The 17,279-nt window shown below is 46.7% G+C and overlaps 1 protein-coding gene across 1 annotated transcript in view; it reads right to left on the bottom strand.

Annotated features, from left to right (window-relative positions):
* The window catches only part of GPC3 (glypican 3), a 278,907-nt gene that overhangs the window by 247,511 nt on the left and 14,117 nt on the right, over nucleotides 1-17,279 (bottom strand). The window contains exon 2 of the mRNA XM_084638957.1: nucleotides 15,659-15,820. Within this exon, the coding sequence (XP_084495083.1) occupies nucleotides 15,659-15,820 (162 nt within the window). The remainder of the gene's footprint in view (nucleotides 1-15,658; nucleotides 15,821-17,279) is intronic.

The raw sequence follows: 17,279 nt of genomic DNA, 5'->3' as shown, positions 1-17,279 counted from the left end.
AAGCCGATAGGTTCTCAAAGCATTTGTACACTAAGCATCTTTAGCACAGCTTTCCCAAATGGCTTCAGCCAGCAGTGGGGCCAGGTGAAATTTTTCAGCTGAAAAACTCAGAGAAAAATGCAAATTCAGCAACACCAGAATGGTTTGGGTCCATTTCATCACATTGTTCATCGGCGGGGGCCTGAAAAAAATTAGGTATTTCAATTTCAACTTTCTGAAAACCAAATATTTCTTTCCTTGTTGTTGTCTGAAGTGTCTTTTTGTTTCAAATTTTTAAACATTCGTAAACATTTCCAAGTGGTCAAAACTGAAACAAAGCCCCAGACTGATTCTATCGACACGAAATGTTTAATTTGACCTGAAATTATTTACTTATTTGACTTTTCAAAGTTGCCACCAAATCTAAAATTCTGTTGGACGTTCAACTCAGCTGTCAGCATCTCACAAACCACTCAAGAGACTGGGATCTCCTAAGCACAACAGTCCTGTCTACTCTACAGGACACTCCCTTTCAGCATGGTCAGTGCAGTCGCTTTGTAACATGGGTTAGTTTTGCATGGCTATCAGAGATTGGTCCCAATGGTAAAAGAACCAGACTGCAACTTTGATCTTCCTACTTCAGGACTAATTCAGATTCCTGGCCTCTCACATTCTCTGGGATTGTCACTTCTGTTATGTTTCCCTTTAAATTCTTCTCCTCGTTAAATGTTTTCAGGCAATGCCTCCCCGCTGCCACCCTTTTCCCTTTCAACCCAATAAGCAACAGTCTTGAAAACTTTCAACATTTAAGTACAGTAAATGTGGTACTAAAGTACATACAGGAGTCTTCCTACTGCCAACACCTGAAACACCCTCCTGTATTGTCAAACATAATTGGTTTTAAAGTGCTGGAGTATTAAATTATACCAAATCATGAGCTGTGATTGCTACACAGCAGCCCTGATACCAGTGATTTCATTCTGCAGTGATTGACTAGAGTACTTAAAACAACTCCCCAAAGCACATCCAGCCTGATCGCTTCTTACCTAATTGATGCTGCAGATATCTTTGATTTACCAGTAAAAGGCATAATTAGCAAAGATAAGAGTTTTTCATATAGTTAGTGTTTTTTTTAATTCTAGAGGCTTAACTCTCTCACCTTCACTTTAAAGTAGTAACAGCAGCTAGTGACAAATGAAAAGCCTTGGAGGAGACTGAAGAAGAATCTTGGAGAGACAATCACTGATCTTTTATCTTCCAGACTTCAGGCAGAATCAACTTCTTCAAAGAAAACCCAATAAAGCCCAGACATTCTCATCATAACAAAATAAATAATTCAGTCATACTTGAGAGGACTCCGACATTAGGATTGGCTATTTGATATGTGTATGTGTGTGTCTTAGGCACTGCTAAACCGATAAAAGATAACCTGATAGAAGCTCGCAATGTCAAAGCTGCCTTCAGCCCTGACAGATACGAATAGTTATAGCATAAATAACTATAAGTAACCAAAATATCTGCATTTATGCCTAATGGAAAATTTACAGCCCTCTGGGCTGCCTGATAGGGCTAAGAATTACAGCTCTCTCTTTATCCTACTGCAGTGCAAAGAGGAATGAGTCTGATTCCTCTTTATAGCAGCTGCTTAAACACAACCTAGAGAGATTACAAGTCTGGGAGTCAGAAAAATATTCTTCTCCCTTTATTAAAAGCCCTGGATTATCTGGGCTGAGTCAGTCATAGTCATCTTAAAGAGACTAGAGAACTCTGGGTAAATCTTAACAGAGGTCCCAAGTACTTATACTCAAACATCCCCAAAGCCTGCAGTCCTTACTCAGGCAAAATCCCCTTTGAAACCAATTGGAGTGGGGTCGGAGTCTAGGTCAGCGGTTCTGTTACGACTAAGAATAGTGAGACTATTACTGCTGGCTTTAATTGGGGCCGGGTGAGGCTGCACTTCAAGACTGACGGATTTGGCCTAAAAGAAGTTAACTGCAGCACCCTGGCCAGGTTCCAAATCAGATAATGACGTTCTGCCTCCCTCTGCCCCTGCTGCAGTTCCAGCGGAACGCCATATTCTAGATGCGCTGTCCTCTCGGCCGTGCAGTGTTGCGGCGTGTTGCTGAACAGCTCACACATCTCACCATCGGGAGGTTGTGTTTCAGTAGTGGGCTGAAGGGAAGCACGGTTGCGTATCAGTTTACATTTGTAAAGCGGTTTCAGCTTCTGCAAGATAAAGGGAGCTAAGGAAATGCAAGCTAACCTTGCTGTTAATCTTTCTGCGGGGAAGTCTGTGCTCGGGAAGATAAATTCCTCCCCTGTTCTGGGCCTGAATTTTCAGAAGCCAGCTCTTGCAAGAAGCTGCAGTATCCACCCACAGCCGGGTCCACCTGCTGTCAAGTGCCACACCCGGCCCCAAACACACTGCAGAGAGCCAGGCAAGGTCTGGGTGGCCACCACCAGCTAATAATCCCCACCCACCCAGACACAGAGCACACACAAAAACACAAGAAATGCAGCTGGTGCCTCGATGGGCACAGCCAATCCCTGACACAAACAGTGGTTGCTCCAAGCACTTGTCACAGTCCCAGCCGAAAGGCCAGCTCTTCAGCCACACCCTAGCCCTGTACCCTGGGAGCACCCAGCACTCAAAGCTCTTAGGGGACCTGGATGTTACGGACCGTTTGCTTGGAAAATCCTCTCAGAGTCCAAACACTCCATATGTGGTCCACCAGAGCTCAGTGGAGCAGGCCACTCACTCCAGCGTGGGAAACATTCTGGTCCAAGCATTTACAGAAAAAGAAGCCACATAAAATTTTTACCATGAATACCGAGAACCCAACACACATAGGCCTCTCTAGAGCCAAACATACATGCCCATTAGGAAGCTAATATCTGGAGCATGAGAATGTGCAGAAATAGAACAGTTTGCCATGCCCAGGCGTTCAAAAGCCATGAACCAGCTTCCCCAAAAATCATGAGATGGTCTTAAAAATCATGACTTTTTTTGAATAATAAATGTTGGGATTTTTGTCATTGCCTTCAGGTTTCTGAGCCTTTCGGGTGCATTCAGGTCATGTTTTCAAACTTTTCTCTGCAACCATGATGGCTCCGAATTTTCTTTTAAAAACAAATAAAAGCAAGCTAAGAGTGTTGTGTAATCACATGATTCCAGGAGCCTGGGGCTTTAAGGAAGATACCAAATGTCCCAAGAGTAGACAACATGGCAAGAGGAAGTGTCTAGGACAGTATTATCATTACTGCCTCACATCCGGATTTGGATTCCCCCCTTGGTCTCCCAGGCTGGATTGGTTGGCATTCCACACAGGCTGCAAGGCCGTCTCTTCCCCATGCATTTGGCAAGATGGTTACTGGGTTGAAGATTTTCTGTTTCTTTCGCTGGAGCATGGTAGGGAGGTACGAGTTTCTATAGCAGGATGAGAGCCCTAGTGTTGGTTACTAGGCTACTGATGTAAGAACTCCCAGAGCACAGGATGAGGTGCCTATCGGTGACATCTTATAAATCTAAAAAATAATGGTGTGGGTGACCATTTCTATTAAAAAAAAAATGTAAAATGCCGCCGATAGCTGTAGCTTTAAGAACTGGTATGATTCAGCAGGTATGTACATTACATTAGTGTAAGAATTTAAGTGTAAATAAACTAGAAATGAGAATATGGATGGAGGTTAGAGAGGGTGGAATGCCGACCCCAATCAAGCCAGTGAGGGTTTTACTATTGATCTCACTGCGGACAAGATTTCATCCCAAGTGTCAAATCCAAATGTCAACTCAGATGGATTAAAATGCGTAGGGAATGTCCTGGGATACATTCGGTTCACTGTGACGCTGGTAAACAAGCTAGTAGTGGCAATGAGATGCTCTGTCTCCAAGAGGAAAGGGGGACGTGTGGCACCTTAGAGACTAACCAGTTTATTTGAGCAGGAGCTTTCGTGAGCGACAGCTCACTTCATCGGATGCATGCCGTGGAAACTGCAGCAGACTTTATATACACACAGAGATCATGAAACAATACCTCCTCCCACCCCACTGTCCTGCTGGTAATAGCTTATCTAAAGTGATCATCAAGGTGGGCCATTTCCTGCACAAATCCAGGTTCTCTCACCCCCTCAAAAAAACACACACACAAACTCACTCTCCTGCTGGTAATAGCTCATCCAAAGTGACCACTCTCCCTACAATGTGCATGGTAATCAAGGTGGGCCATGTCCAGCACAAATCCAGGCTCTCTCACCCCACCCAACCCCCTTTTTCTTTCCCCGGGGACACACACACACACACACACACACACACACACACACACACTCACTCTCCTGCTGCCAATAGCTCATCCAAACTGACCACTCTCCAAGTTTAAATCCAAGTTTAACCAGAAAGTCGGGGGGAGAGGTGTAAGAAAAAACAAGGGGAAATAGGTGACCTTGCATAATGACTTAGCCACTCCCAGTTTCTATTTAAGCCTAAATTAATAGTATCCAATTTGCAAATTTAGGCTTAAATAGAGACTGGGAGTGGCTAAGTCATTATGCAAGGTAGCCTATTTCCCCTTGTTTTTTCCTACCCCCCCCCCCCAGACGTTCTGGTTAAACTTGGATTTAAACTTAGAGTGGTCAGTTTGGATGAGCTATTGCCAGCAGGAGAGTGAGTTTGTGTGTGTGTGTGTGTGTGTGTGTGTCCCCAGGAAAAAAAAGGGGAGGGGGGTGAGAAAGCCTGGATTTGTGCTGGACATGGCCCACCTTGATTACCATGCACATTGTGTAGAGAGTTGTCACTTTGGATGGGCTATTACCAGCAGAAGAGTGAGTTTGTGTGTGGGGGGGGTGGAGGGTGAGAAAACCTGGATTTGTGCTGGAAATGGCCCACCTTGATCATCATGCACATTGTAGGGAGAGTGGTCACTTTGGATGAGCTATTACCAGCAGGATAGTGAGTTTGTGTGTGTGTGTTTTGGAGCGGGGTGAGGGGGTGAGAGAACCTGGATTTGTGCAGGAAATGGCCCACCTTGATTATCATGCACATTGTGTAGAGAGTTTTCACTTTGGATGGGCTATTACCAGCAGGAGAGTGAGTTGGGGGGGGGGGGTGGAGGGTGAGAAAACCTGGATTTGTGCTGGAAATGGCCCAACTTGATGATCACTTTAGATAAGCTATTACCAGCAGGACAGTGGGGTGGGAGGAGATATTGTTTTATGATCTCTGTGTGTATATAAAGTCTGCTGCAGTTTCCACGGTATGCGTCCGATGAAGTGAGCTATAGCTCATGAAAGCTCATGCTCAAATAAATTGGTTAGTCTCTAAGGTGCCACAAGTACTCCTTTTCTTTTTGCGAATACAGACTAACACGGCTGTTACTCTGAAACCTGTCTCCAAGAGAAGACTGGGATCCAGCAACTGGCATGTGGTTAGAACCAACTTTTATGCAGCTTCACCAGCGTAGAGCAAGAGCTGACCATGATCCTCTGCTCTCCGACTAGTATTAGCTGAGGGGGTTGGAGAATGAGCAGTCTTTTCAAATCACGAAAGCAACTTTCTCCGTGAGCGCACCACATTAGCCGTTCTCTCTGTTGCTACCCACGGCACTGTGTGGAGAGCAGCCCTGCAGCAGTTAGAACTGCCAGCCCCAATCATGCCATAGGGCTTGCTGGGGGGCAAGATTTCTAGCACGACTTATGGAGCACGGGAGTGTGGGTTCTACCCTGCAACAAAAGAAAGTTCCTTTGTGCATCGACAGAGTATTTTAAAACCCCCAAAAGACTTTTCACATTCAAACAAACTACAGTAGAAACCTGAGGTTTTGCCTTACCTGATTTTTAATTTTTTTTTGCTGGAAAACTCATGGGAGTATCTCACAAGAGACTGATATGGGAGCACTTGTGTGACTGAGACATTTCTAGTTTGTTTTTGTTTACCCCTGTGTAACTCAGACTTCTAGCCAACATCTGGGAGAAAAGTTTCCTTTGTGCAAAGCCTAAATCACCTGCCTCAGTTGAACTAGACTGTGGGTTCCTCCAGAGGGGAAGGTCTCTGGCCTGCGTCCCAATCCACGAGGCAGATCAGCAGAGACGGCAGGGATTGTTCTTCTTCCTTTCCCCATGCTGGCCAGCGATGAGGCTGAGTGAACGGCAGATTTGAGCCACGAAAGTGCCAAACTGAGGGATGCAGTGAACCTCTGAGGCGAGAAAATCCGCCAATAAGCGCAGGACCCACCAAGGCAGAGGAGGAACTTTGTCACAAATTACATTATGTGATGAAACCTCCAGAAATACATCCAACCAAAACTGGCAACCTTAGACTCTGAGGGTACGTCGACAGTACAAAATTATTTCAAAATTATTCTATTCAAATTTTCGGAAGCTACTCTATACATTTGGTCTTCTGTGTCCCCACTAAAGTGCGTGAATTTGGCAGGTTGCGTCCACAGTACCAAGGCTAGCATCAAATGTCTGAGCAGTGCACTGTGGGTAGCTATTCCACAGTTCCCGCAGCCCACTGGAATTCTGGGTTACGCTCCCAGTGCATGATGGGGCAAAAACATTCTCACATGTGTTTCTGGGTGTGTGTCGTCAGAAAGCTACGGCAGACCATCGTTTCGCGCCTTTTTGGCGTGCAGACGCCATACTGCTTTCAGCAGACGGTGCACCGCTGCTCTCCCGCTACGATGAATCCACCTCTCCAACTCAACTCTGCTCGGCCATCGTGAACCGAGCAGCACAGCTTCCGCCACCAACTCTGCTCTCCCGCTATTGCCACGCTTCTGAGCTTCTCCACGTTGTCTGTCCTGGGCTCCCACCTCTGTGAAAGCCACAGAAGACAGCCATTTTCAGCCTTTGTTCGGCTACCGTGAACCAAACGGCACAGCTTCCGCTGCTGCTCTGCTCCCCTACCTTTCGCGCCCTTTTTCCAGGATTACCCGGGCAGGCGCCATAGCCCTGGAGCCCGATCAGATCTCTGCTGCAGTTCTGACCATTGTAAATACCTCAAAAAGAACAGGAGGACTTGTGGCACCTTAGAGACTAACCAATTTATTTGAGCGTGAGCTTTCGTGAGCTACAGCTCACTTCATCGGATGCATACTGTGGAAAGTGTAGAAGATCTTTTTATACACACAAAGCATGAAAAAATACCTCCCCCCACCCCACTCTCCTGCTGGCAATAGCTTATCTAAAGTGATCACTCTCCTTACAATGTGTATGATAATCAAGTTGGGCCATTTCCAGCACAAATCCAGGTTTTCTCTTCTCCCCCCCCCACACACACACACACAAACCCACTCTCCTGCTGTTAACAGCTTATCTAAATACCTCGCGCATTATCCAGCAGCATGTGCAGTACCTGCAAAACCAGGCAAGGAAGTGACGACAGCGCGATTACTATACTGATGAGGATATGGACACAGAAGACACAGCATGGGGCGATTGGGAGATCATGGTGCTGTTGGGCCAGGTTCATGCCGTGGAACGCCTATTCTGGGCCCGGGAAACAAGCACAGACTGGTGGGACCGCAAAGTGTTGCGGGTATGGGATGACTCCCAGTGGCTAAGAAACTTTCGTATGTGAAAGGCCACTTTCATGGAACTTTGTGACTTGCTGTCCCCTGCCCTGAAGCGCAAACACCCCAAAATGAGAGGAGCCCTCACAGTTGAGAAGCAAATGGCCATAGCCCTGTAAAAGCTTGCAACGCCTGACAGCTACCGGTCAGTCGGGAATCAGTTTGGAGTGGGGAAATCTACTGTGGGGGCTGCTGTGATGCAAATGGCCAAAGCAATCATTGACCAGCTGCTATCCAGGGTAGTGACTTTGGAAAACATGCAGACCTTTGTGGATGGCTTTAATGTGCTGGGGTTCCCTAACTGCGGCGGGGCGATAGACAGAATGCATATCCCTATCTTGGCCCCGGAACACTGGGGCGGCCAGTACGTAAACTGCAAGGGGTACTTTTCCATGGTGCTGCAAGCCCACAAGGGACTTTTCACTGACATCAACGTGGGATGGCCGGGAAAGTTGCATGATTCTCGCATCTTCAGGAACCCTGGTCTGTTTGAACAGCTGCAGGAAGGGACTTACTTCCCAGACCAGAAGATTACTGTTGGGGATGTTGAAATGCCTATAGTTATCCTCGGGGACCCAGCCTACCCCTTAATGCCCTGGCTCATGAAGCCGTACACAGGCACCCTGGACAGTGGTAAGGAGCAGTTCAACTATAGGCTGAGCAAGTGCAGAATGGTGGTAGCATGTGCTTTTGGACATTTGAAAGCGCGCTGGCGCAGTTTACTGACTCGGTTAGATCTCAGCACAACCAATATTCCAATTGTAATTGCTGCTTGTTGTATGCTTCACAATATCTGTGAGAGTAAGGGGGAGACATTTATGGCAGGGTGGGAGGTTGAGGCAACTTGCCTGGCAGCCAGTTTCGCACAGCCAGACAACAGGACGATTAGAAGGTTAGGAGGGTGGAGGAGGAGGGAAGGACAAGTCCAGAAACCAAATCAAAATTTAGGATATGCCAGCTTTCTGCTGCTTGTGCAATCCTCTGGGGTTGACTGTATGGGTCCCCATAGCCCCCCACCCCACCCCCACATGTTCTTGGGCGTCTGGGTGAGGAGGCTATGGAACTTGGGGAGGAGGGAGGGCTGTTATACAGGAGCTACAGCAGCAGTCTGTGGTCTTGCTGCCTTTCCCACATTAGATCCACCATACAGTGGAGCATGTCAGTTCGCTCCCCCATGAGCTTGACCATAGCATCCTGCCTGCTCTCATCGTGCGCGTCCCTCCTCTCTTCTTATTCATGTAACGCTTTATGCAACTCTACAATTGTTTGCCTCCATGCATTCAACTGGGCCTTATCAGTGCGGGAGGACTGCATGAGTTCGGCAAACATGTCATCCCGAATTCATTTTTTCCGCCTTCTAGTCTGGACCAGCCTCTGGGATGGAGTAGATAGGAGCCACGTTGAAACATTTGCACATGCTGCAGGAGGGTAGTATTTTAAAAGATACATTTTAGAGAACAAAGGGGACACTGTTTCTCAGTGAAACAGGCAATTCATAGTACACAGCACATATTCTTTCTGTACAAGGTCGCATTTTGCCTCTTATACTGAAGTGCCTGCCACTTTGGTGTGAGTAAGCCATCACACACAGCTGGGCAACAGAATTCAGCTTGCAGGCAGCCTACGGGCTCTCTGGGATGATCGCTTCACACAACATTCTCCCCCCCTCCCCCACACACACACACCGCGGGGCTCCGATGAGGCTCTGAGCCGGGATGAGCCCTTTAAACTAAATGTGAACAGCCCAGCGCAGGTGGGTTTCCCCCCACCGAGTGGCTCCGATCAAGCTCTCACTCACCAGAAGTGCTTTCTCCAGGGTCATGGTCCGGGAGCATGCTTTGGGAGTAGGGGGAAGCTATTGGCTCCAGCGTTAAGAATAGTTCCTAGCTAGGGGGAAAAACAGATTCCCCACTTGCCGCCTGTGCACTGTCCTCTTCTTCGTCCTCCAAAAACTCATCCTCCTCACTCCGTGCTACTTCCCCTTTGCAGGTGTCCATGGACAGTGGTGGGGTAGTGGTGTCATCACCCCCCATAAATGCATGCAGCTCATGGTAAAAGTGGCATGTATGGGGCTGTGACCCAGAGCACCCATTCGCCTCCCTGGCTTTTTGGTACGCTTGCCTGAGCTCCTTGATTTTTGTACGACACTGTTCTGTGTCCCTGGAGTAGCCTCTTTCTGTCATGGCCCTGGAGACTTGAGCGTACAGATCTGTGTTCCTTTTTTTGGAACGTAGTTCTACCATAACAGATTAGTCTCCCCAACATGCAATGAGATCTAGTACCTCCCGTTCGGACCATGCTGGAGCTCGCCTGTGATGGTGGACTGTGCTGATGGTCGCCTGTGATGGTGGTGACCAAACAGAAAATTCAAAACTTCCCGGGGCTTTTACTGCCTACCTGGCTAGTGCATCGGAGTTCAGGGTGTTGTCCAGAGCGGTCACAAGGGAGCATTCTGGGATAGCTCCCAGAGGTCAATATCGTCAAATTGCATCCACAGTACCTGTAACCCAGAACTGCGATCTCGATTTTAGCGCTACTCCACTTGCCGAGGTGGAGTACAGAAATTGGAATAAAGAGCTCTTTAAATGGAAAAAACTGGTTTGGTCGTGTGGACAGTTTTATTTAGTGGTAACTCGGCTAATTCCGAAATAACCGCGTACTGTAGACCAGGCCTGAGAGGAACCTGAAACCCACAGGTCAGGAAGCCAGAGGAGAGGGGAAGCACCAAGCAATTCATAGAACCATCATGGCATTAGCTGTCAGATCTAGAATACGCAGATCGTAGTGCGACAATAAAAGCAGCCTGAAACACACTGGACCAAGCCCTGAGCTAGTGTGTGTTGACTACAATGAAGAAACAATGACTTGCACCAGCTGACGATCTGAGCCACAGGGTCTACATGTGCTTGGTAACAGATAACACAGCACAATCCTGCTTTGTATGTAATCTGCCATTACAAATCCTAGAACACGAATATACCACAGTGGATGCTAGCTCCATTCAATTTTAACGCGGCCAAACCCAGCAAGTTTCTAAGGTAACACACACAATTTAAATCACCTCCATAATTTTAAAAATGCCTGTAAGACAAAACCAGGGCCTAATTGTACCACTTAAATTTGGTGAAGATTGTTTTTTTGCTCTGGGTTTTTTTGGGGTTTTTTTTTTTTTTTGCTGTGTTTTCTTAGAATTGCAATAAAGGAAGAGCTCAAGGGTCTAAAACTCTAATAATCTAATAAATTTTGCGAAGTGAACACTGTAACAGGTATGCCTGGATGAGATTTTTGTGAATGCCAGACAATTTCCCCAATCTTTATCAGCAGAGAAGCTGCTAGAGCTTCAGCAGGAAGAAATTAAATTTAGTGTGAAATAATAACATCTGGGCTAGATACTGTTTGTCAGGCTAACAGTCCCTTCAGATGTCAGGCTAAAAATATTAAAATGAACTCTGAAGGGTTTCTTCTTCTTTGTGAGTGGGCAGGATGTGTTCCCATACCAACATATTACACTGCTTCAGGCAAGAGCACAATTATTTCCTCCCAGCACACCATTCCCAGGAGACACGCGGGTCAGACCCATGGAATCTGTGATATTTTGTCAAAGTAATTGACGAGGACAAGGGACAGTTTTTCAGAATAACTTTTTTTAAAGCCACCTCTACAAATTACTTCAGCTTTTTCTTTTAACTGTGTTGCCAGCTCTCACAATTGTATTGCAAATCTCACAATGCTGGGTTTTTTTCTTGAAAACCCACAGCTCGTAGAGTCATGGAACCCTCCTCTTCCCCACCCCCCAAATCCACTTTGGACCAAGTAGATACAAAGATTGTAGATACAGATTTTAAAGTGGTATTTAGATGCCTAAAGATGCCGATAGGCACATAGTGGATTTTACTGAGCCCCTAGAGATGTATCTGCACCTTCAGGTGCCTAAACAACACACAAAAAATCAGGCCTAAAGCCCTCTGCTCGTGGAGTAATCAACACCAGGAGCAGGACAACCCACCATCTCTGTTCTTTCACACCCATCCCATGGCAGATTCTCCAGACACATTGCACAGCTGTGACTGGGAATCAGAAGGTGAGAAGGGGGGGGGGTGGGGGGAGTTTAAAAAAAAATCTCTTGCACTAAGCACTACAACCCTAGAAAAGACTGGGAAAAACTTTTCTCTTCCCCATCACCTCCACAGCTTCCTGCCTGAGACAGAGCCAGCCTTTATATGGCTTCTTTGGCCTACAAGTCCATACATGGAGTCGAGGCCCACTTTTTGCAGCTCACACAACCTTCGGTGCTTCACCAACCAAAATATTTTTAAAGGAATGGAGACCCATGTTCTACTTTAAATAAATAAATAAATAAATAAATAAATAGTGTATCAGCTTTTAAATCCAAAGGCAAGTAAAGAACCCAATTTTGAACATTGGTAAATCGGTTTTCTTTGAGTCCAAAATAATTTATACAGAGCTAATTAAACTGAGCTGCTCTTAGACTCCAGCTTGAAATTCACCCTTTGATAATGGGATCACCAGAGCTCTGCTCTAGCAGTGATTAGTTTCATTAGTGGAGCTAGTTGGGAATTTTTCAGCAAAACGTTTTCTCATCAGGAAACATCGATTCACTGAAATTAAAACTTTTCACGGATCCGTGTCAATTTCAGCTGAACTTTCTTCATGATGGTTTTGCAGATCCAGGATGAAATTTCTGGTCCAAATGAAAGAGAGACACCTCCCAGAATAGCCCATAGCACAGTGGTTAGGGAAATCACCTAGAACCCAGGTCTCCCACACCCAAGTCCCTACTCTGCCTGATCCAGAGGTGGATCTCCTCGCTGCTCGCCTATCAGCTTTTCTTGGAGGAGAGGGGTAGAAGAAAGGTCAGCCAAGCAGTCAGTGTCTCTCTCTCTTGCTTGCTCTTTTTCTCTCTGAAAATTTTTTGAAAGATCTCGGTTCCATTCCAACCCAGAATGAAAGCAGATTCTAAAATCTCAAAATTTGTCAGGAGAGGAAATTCTTGTTTTCCAGCCAGTCCTATTAATTAGCTATGCACCATTTCTGACTATGCTTTGCATTCCTCCTGTACACGTCATCTCATTCTCCCAGGAGGTTTACTTTATTCTGTTTCAGAGTAGCAGCCGTGTTAGTCTGTATTCGCAAAAAGAAAAGGAGTACTTGTGGCACCTTAGAGACTAACCAATTTATTTGAGCATGAGCTTTCGTGAGCTACAGCTCACTTCATCGGATGCATGCACGAAAGCTCATGCTCAAATAAATTGGTTAGTCTCTAAGGTGCCACAAGTACTCTTTTTCTTTTATTCTGTTTAGCACTCATAAAATACAGCCTCATTTAAAAGGCTCCAGAAACCCTTCTATCCTTTTATTTTTTCAGAGAAGTAAGGAGTGTGGCACATGCACTGACAAGCCAAGTACTGGATCGGAGCAGGGCTTATGTTCAGGTCTGATCGGAAGTTCATTACAGACTCCCACTGACTTCACTAAGCTTTGGATCTGGCCCTTAGCAAGACGTGGTCAAAAATAAACGAGATGCCTGTCGTTAGCAGATTACTCTGCAAAGAATACTAGCATGCTGGGAAAATGCTTGATTGCTCATCCCTTTTTTTTTTTTTTTAATATAGCACAAAAGTTATTCAGTTAGAATGATTTAATACCAATACTATGTTGGTCATCATTCGCGCAATCATTTCATCTCACATTAGCCATGGAAAAAACTATTTTTCTTGACGACAGCCCATGAAGAGCAATTGCAAACATAAATGACTGTACCAATTGCCATTCTCTAGCAATGAAATGTGTTTATCAGAGGTCAGTTTTGCTGAGAAAACAACATATCATCAAATTAAAGATGGAGAAAAAACATGGGTAACTGAACAGAGCAACACGCTAGTCCCATGGGCAGAGACAGTATTTAGCTACCTTAATGAGACTTTCATTCTGGACTACAGCCTGAATTAGGTATGGGCAAAATTATTACACACTTTAATGGTGGGTTTATGAAGTACTATACTGAAAGAACTGTACAAGTAACAGCTTGTTTAGTTCTAAACAAAGGGATTTTTAACTGATTTGCACGCCACAGAAAGATGTTTGGTCTTAGAATCTGTACCCACTGTTTTGATCAGAGGGATGATCAAATCTCTTTTTACTCCTTTGAAATTACTGTGTTTGTTAGTGGTTCTGGCCAGAGACTGGGAGTCAGGAATAACGACCTTGCTACGGACTTGCTTTGTGATCTTGGGCAAATTGTTTCTGCTCTGTGTGCCTCAGTTTACCCATCTGTCAGGTCAGAATAATACAGTACTTATTTGCATAGGGTCAGAGGAGCACCGTTCAGCATTAGTAGTTAAAGCTGTTGAAGTACATTGGGACCCTCAGAGGAAAGTTATTATGAAAGTGTCAAACAGGGCCATCCTGGCTGGTGCACCTCCAGCATCATCTAAATACAGTTCTGGAAACAAACCTGGTTAGGGGACCTGTGCACAGGTCCCAACCTGCCACATCAGAAATCACTGCCACAAAAGCCACAGGCAATACGAGAACCAAGGAAACACCTGGGATAGTCTCCTCCTGTCCTCTTGGTCCAGGGGCAACTTCTATATTAGCCGCAGAAGAGCCCTTACGCTTTACAAACTAGAGGCTATTTATAATTTTACCGAGGTTCGGAAGCGAAAACCAAATCTAGTATGGAGCAGCCCATTTGGATTGGAAAGTGGAGAAGATGTGCCTCAGAGAAGCCAGTTCCTAGCCATTCATCCTAACCCCCTCTCCACACCTAACAGGGGTTAGCAACGAAGAAAACTTCCACCACTCTTCCATATTACCCCAGGGTAATCTCTCGGGCCACGCACAATGCTCCCCACCCCATCTCCCACCAAAATCTGCTCCGACACTGCAAGATTCTTCCTCCAGCACCAGCGCTGGGGGGGGGTCCTCGGCTGATTGCCCCTCTAACCCCAACCCCGCCTAAAGGTCAAAAGTGCTCTGAGTCACCCTTCCTATGGAAGGGGCAGGAACCAGAGGGCACAAAGCATCTGACAAAGGGGATTTAAAACAAAATTAAGACATACTGGCAAGGAAGCCCCATTCATAGCTTTTTGGGGCTCAAAATGCTGTTTATTTGCAAGCTACATAACGCTTCCTCCACTAAGCCAACAGCAACGGAGCACAGAAGCCTGTAGCTCTTTCAGACATCGGCTACTGGGCCTGGTCATTTCTCGCTGGCAATAGCGAATTATTCCACATGTGGTAACTGTCACATCTGGGGCCTGTGCTGCTTGATCGTTCGAGACCTCACGCCGTGAAAGTTCAGAAAGAAACTGTTTCCCCAGCAGATTGTCACAATGAATTAATTAGCCAGGCACTGAAAACCGACAGTGCTTTGACCACGTAGCTACTGCAGCACGGCAACCAGGCACAGCCCAGACTAAGCTGCGTGAGCATTTATTTCATGCTTCAGTCACTATCAAAGAGAGATCCCTGAACACAGCAGCAAAGCCTCAGAAGCACTACACGGTTGCACTTCCAGGGCCCAAAGAACGGAGCAAGGATCTCGCTGAAAGAGACTCCACCTCAAAGAGAGGCTATTGGACGTATCCCTTCCGGGTCGTGGGAAGAGGTGTAACAAGGCATGTTGAAGACGACTACCTTCTCCCAGCTCTTTAGCGCCACAAATCTTTCCCTAGCACCATTGAGAAGAACTACATCCGTGAGGTGCCCTAACTAGGCAAGAGTTACATGACTTGTCCTCCATTGGCACTAAAGGGGGGCGGGAAAGAGAGGGGGGCCACGAGGACCCCCTTCTCTCTGCCCATCCCCCACGCAGAATGCTGCGGCTAGCACGCTCCAAGCTGCAGGGTTGACGGGCAAGGCGGGTGCTGGCCCGGGTCAGGGAAGCAGCCAGTGCCCCGCTGATATCCCCCACCTCCTCCTTTAGGGTAAGGCACTGCTCTTTCCTGATGCAGCAAGGACTGCTACTAGCAGAGCTCAGAGGCAAAAGGTCCCATTCAGCTTTAATCATTATTCCTGAAGCCGAGCACCCAGGGGTGCCATAACGCGCCCTGAGGGCCGGGCAAGGGAAAGTCGTTCCAAACGCTTACCTTGGAAGACGGCGGCGTTTTGAATTATGAGGAACTTCAGCTCCATGCTGGCAGACTGGAGGAGCTGCTCCATGGTCAAACGGGCCGTTGCCTGATACTTCTCCTCCATTTTCCTTGAGCAACAGGTTGAGCCCTTTGGGACACACACTTGCAGATCTGCCCCTGTGTGTGGAGATGAGAGCGTTAGAAGCTGGCCTTAGCACGTGGAAGAGGAAATCCGCCCCATAGTCCGGTGCCATTGCAGTAATTGCTTCAGGCAGATCGATTCAGCTTCCCGATTTACCTGCGACGCTCTCGATTTTGTGCATCCCCTACTGGGCTTCCAAGCAGCTGCAGAGCTGAGGGAAGAGGTATTCTAGGCACGGTGGATATAGTTGGAGGGGAACCCCACCATCCCATGATAGTGGTCACCAAAACCCTACTTAAAGCATAGGCCCCCATCCTGCTTTGCCCTAGCAACATAGCTACAGTTGGGTTGGGCAAAGTGATGTTAGAGCATCATTCTGCTCACATCTCTATGGCTGTGGGCATGCCGGGAGCTTGTCATAGGTGGAAGGAGCCAGAGACAGGAGAGAACCAGATCGGGGTTGAGGATTCAGGGAAAATGAGGGGTTTGACAGGAAAGAGGAGCGAAGATTGGATAGAGGGGAGTTTGTGTGACTGGGGTAATGCATATCACTGAATATACAAATCCCAGCGTTACCTTGTTTGCATGTGTTCCCTCGCCTTCCAAGCCCACAGCCTTAACAGGAATGGGCTTAGGACAAGCCAATTATTTTTCAGATAAGAGAAGACTATTCAAATATCGTGTTTTTCCTACTGTGTTAGCATTATTACAGGCCAAATCCTGCTTGCCTAGCTCATGCCAGCCCCATGAAGGCAACAGGATGTGTGTGGATGGACCCTGACGCCTACATGGAGCACCGTAAGAGCGTCAGTGGGCTCCACACACGCAACTGCAGGATCAGAGCCTACTTGCAAAAGTCCAGGCGGAGCCGCGCATACAACACAGTCTATGAAAACCAGTACTCACGTGCTGGGCAGCCTTGTACTGCAATGCCCGGAGCAGAAAACCATTTAATAGATGCCCCCGGTTTCCAAGGAACGAGTCATTTCAGCTACCTCATTCCTGGGGAGCCTGATTTTTGGAAAAGGCTGAGCCCCTACTCTCGAGAAGTACAGCCCCTTGCAGTATCCCCAGCCAAATATTTGGAACACTCCTCCTTGGTGGTGCCATGTCTCTTAGTTTAATCAGGAGGCCCATGCGATTTGGGCATTCTGGAGAAGCCCCAGCTCCTAGGGGCGTGCGATACAAAAAGAACTCAATACTTTTAGCTCATTAAATCATTGGGGCGCGGGGGGGGGCGGGGAGTTTAAGTCTCATGATTTTATGACTGCTTGAGGCTGGCAAAACCAAGTCACTTCGGTAGGTCTATATAAATAAGTGCGTGTGTATACATTCATATCTACTTGTGCACACGCACCCACGCCCCTCACTCTAACTCAACTATGTTCCAACAGCCATTTGCAGGCACACAAGAGCAAACAGAACAAACAGCTCCTATCAGGATCAAAAGCCTTGATCATAAAAATCATCTAATCCACTGCTGCGGTTTAGAAT

This window comes from Lepidochelys olivacea (assembly GCF_965140295.1).
Source record: "Lepidochelys olivacea isolate rLepOli2 genome assembly, chromosome: 9".
NCBI lineage: Eukaryota > Metazoa > Chordata > Testudines > Cheloniidae > Lepidochelys > Lepidochelys olivacea.
The sequence above is the reverse complement of the archived record's forward strand: the minus strand, read 5'-3'. Positions and strand labels throughout refer to the sequence as shown.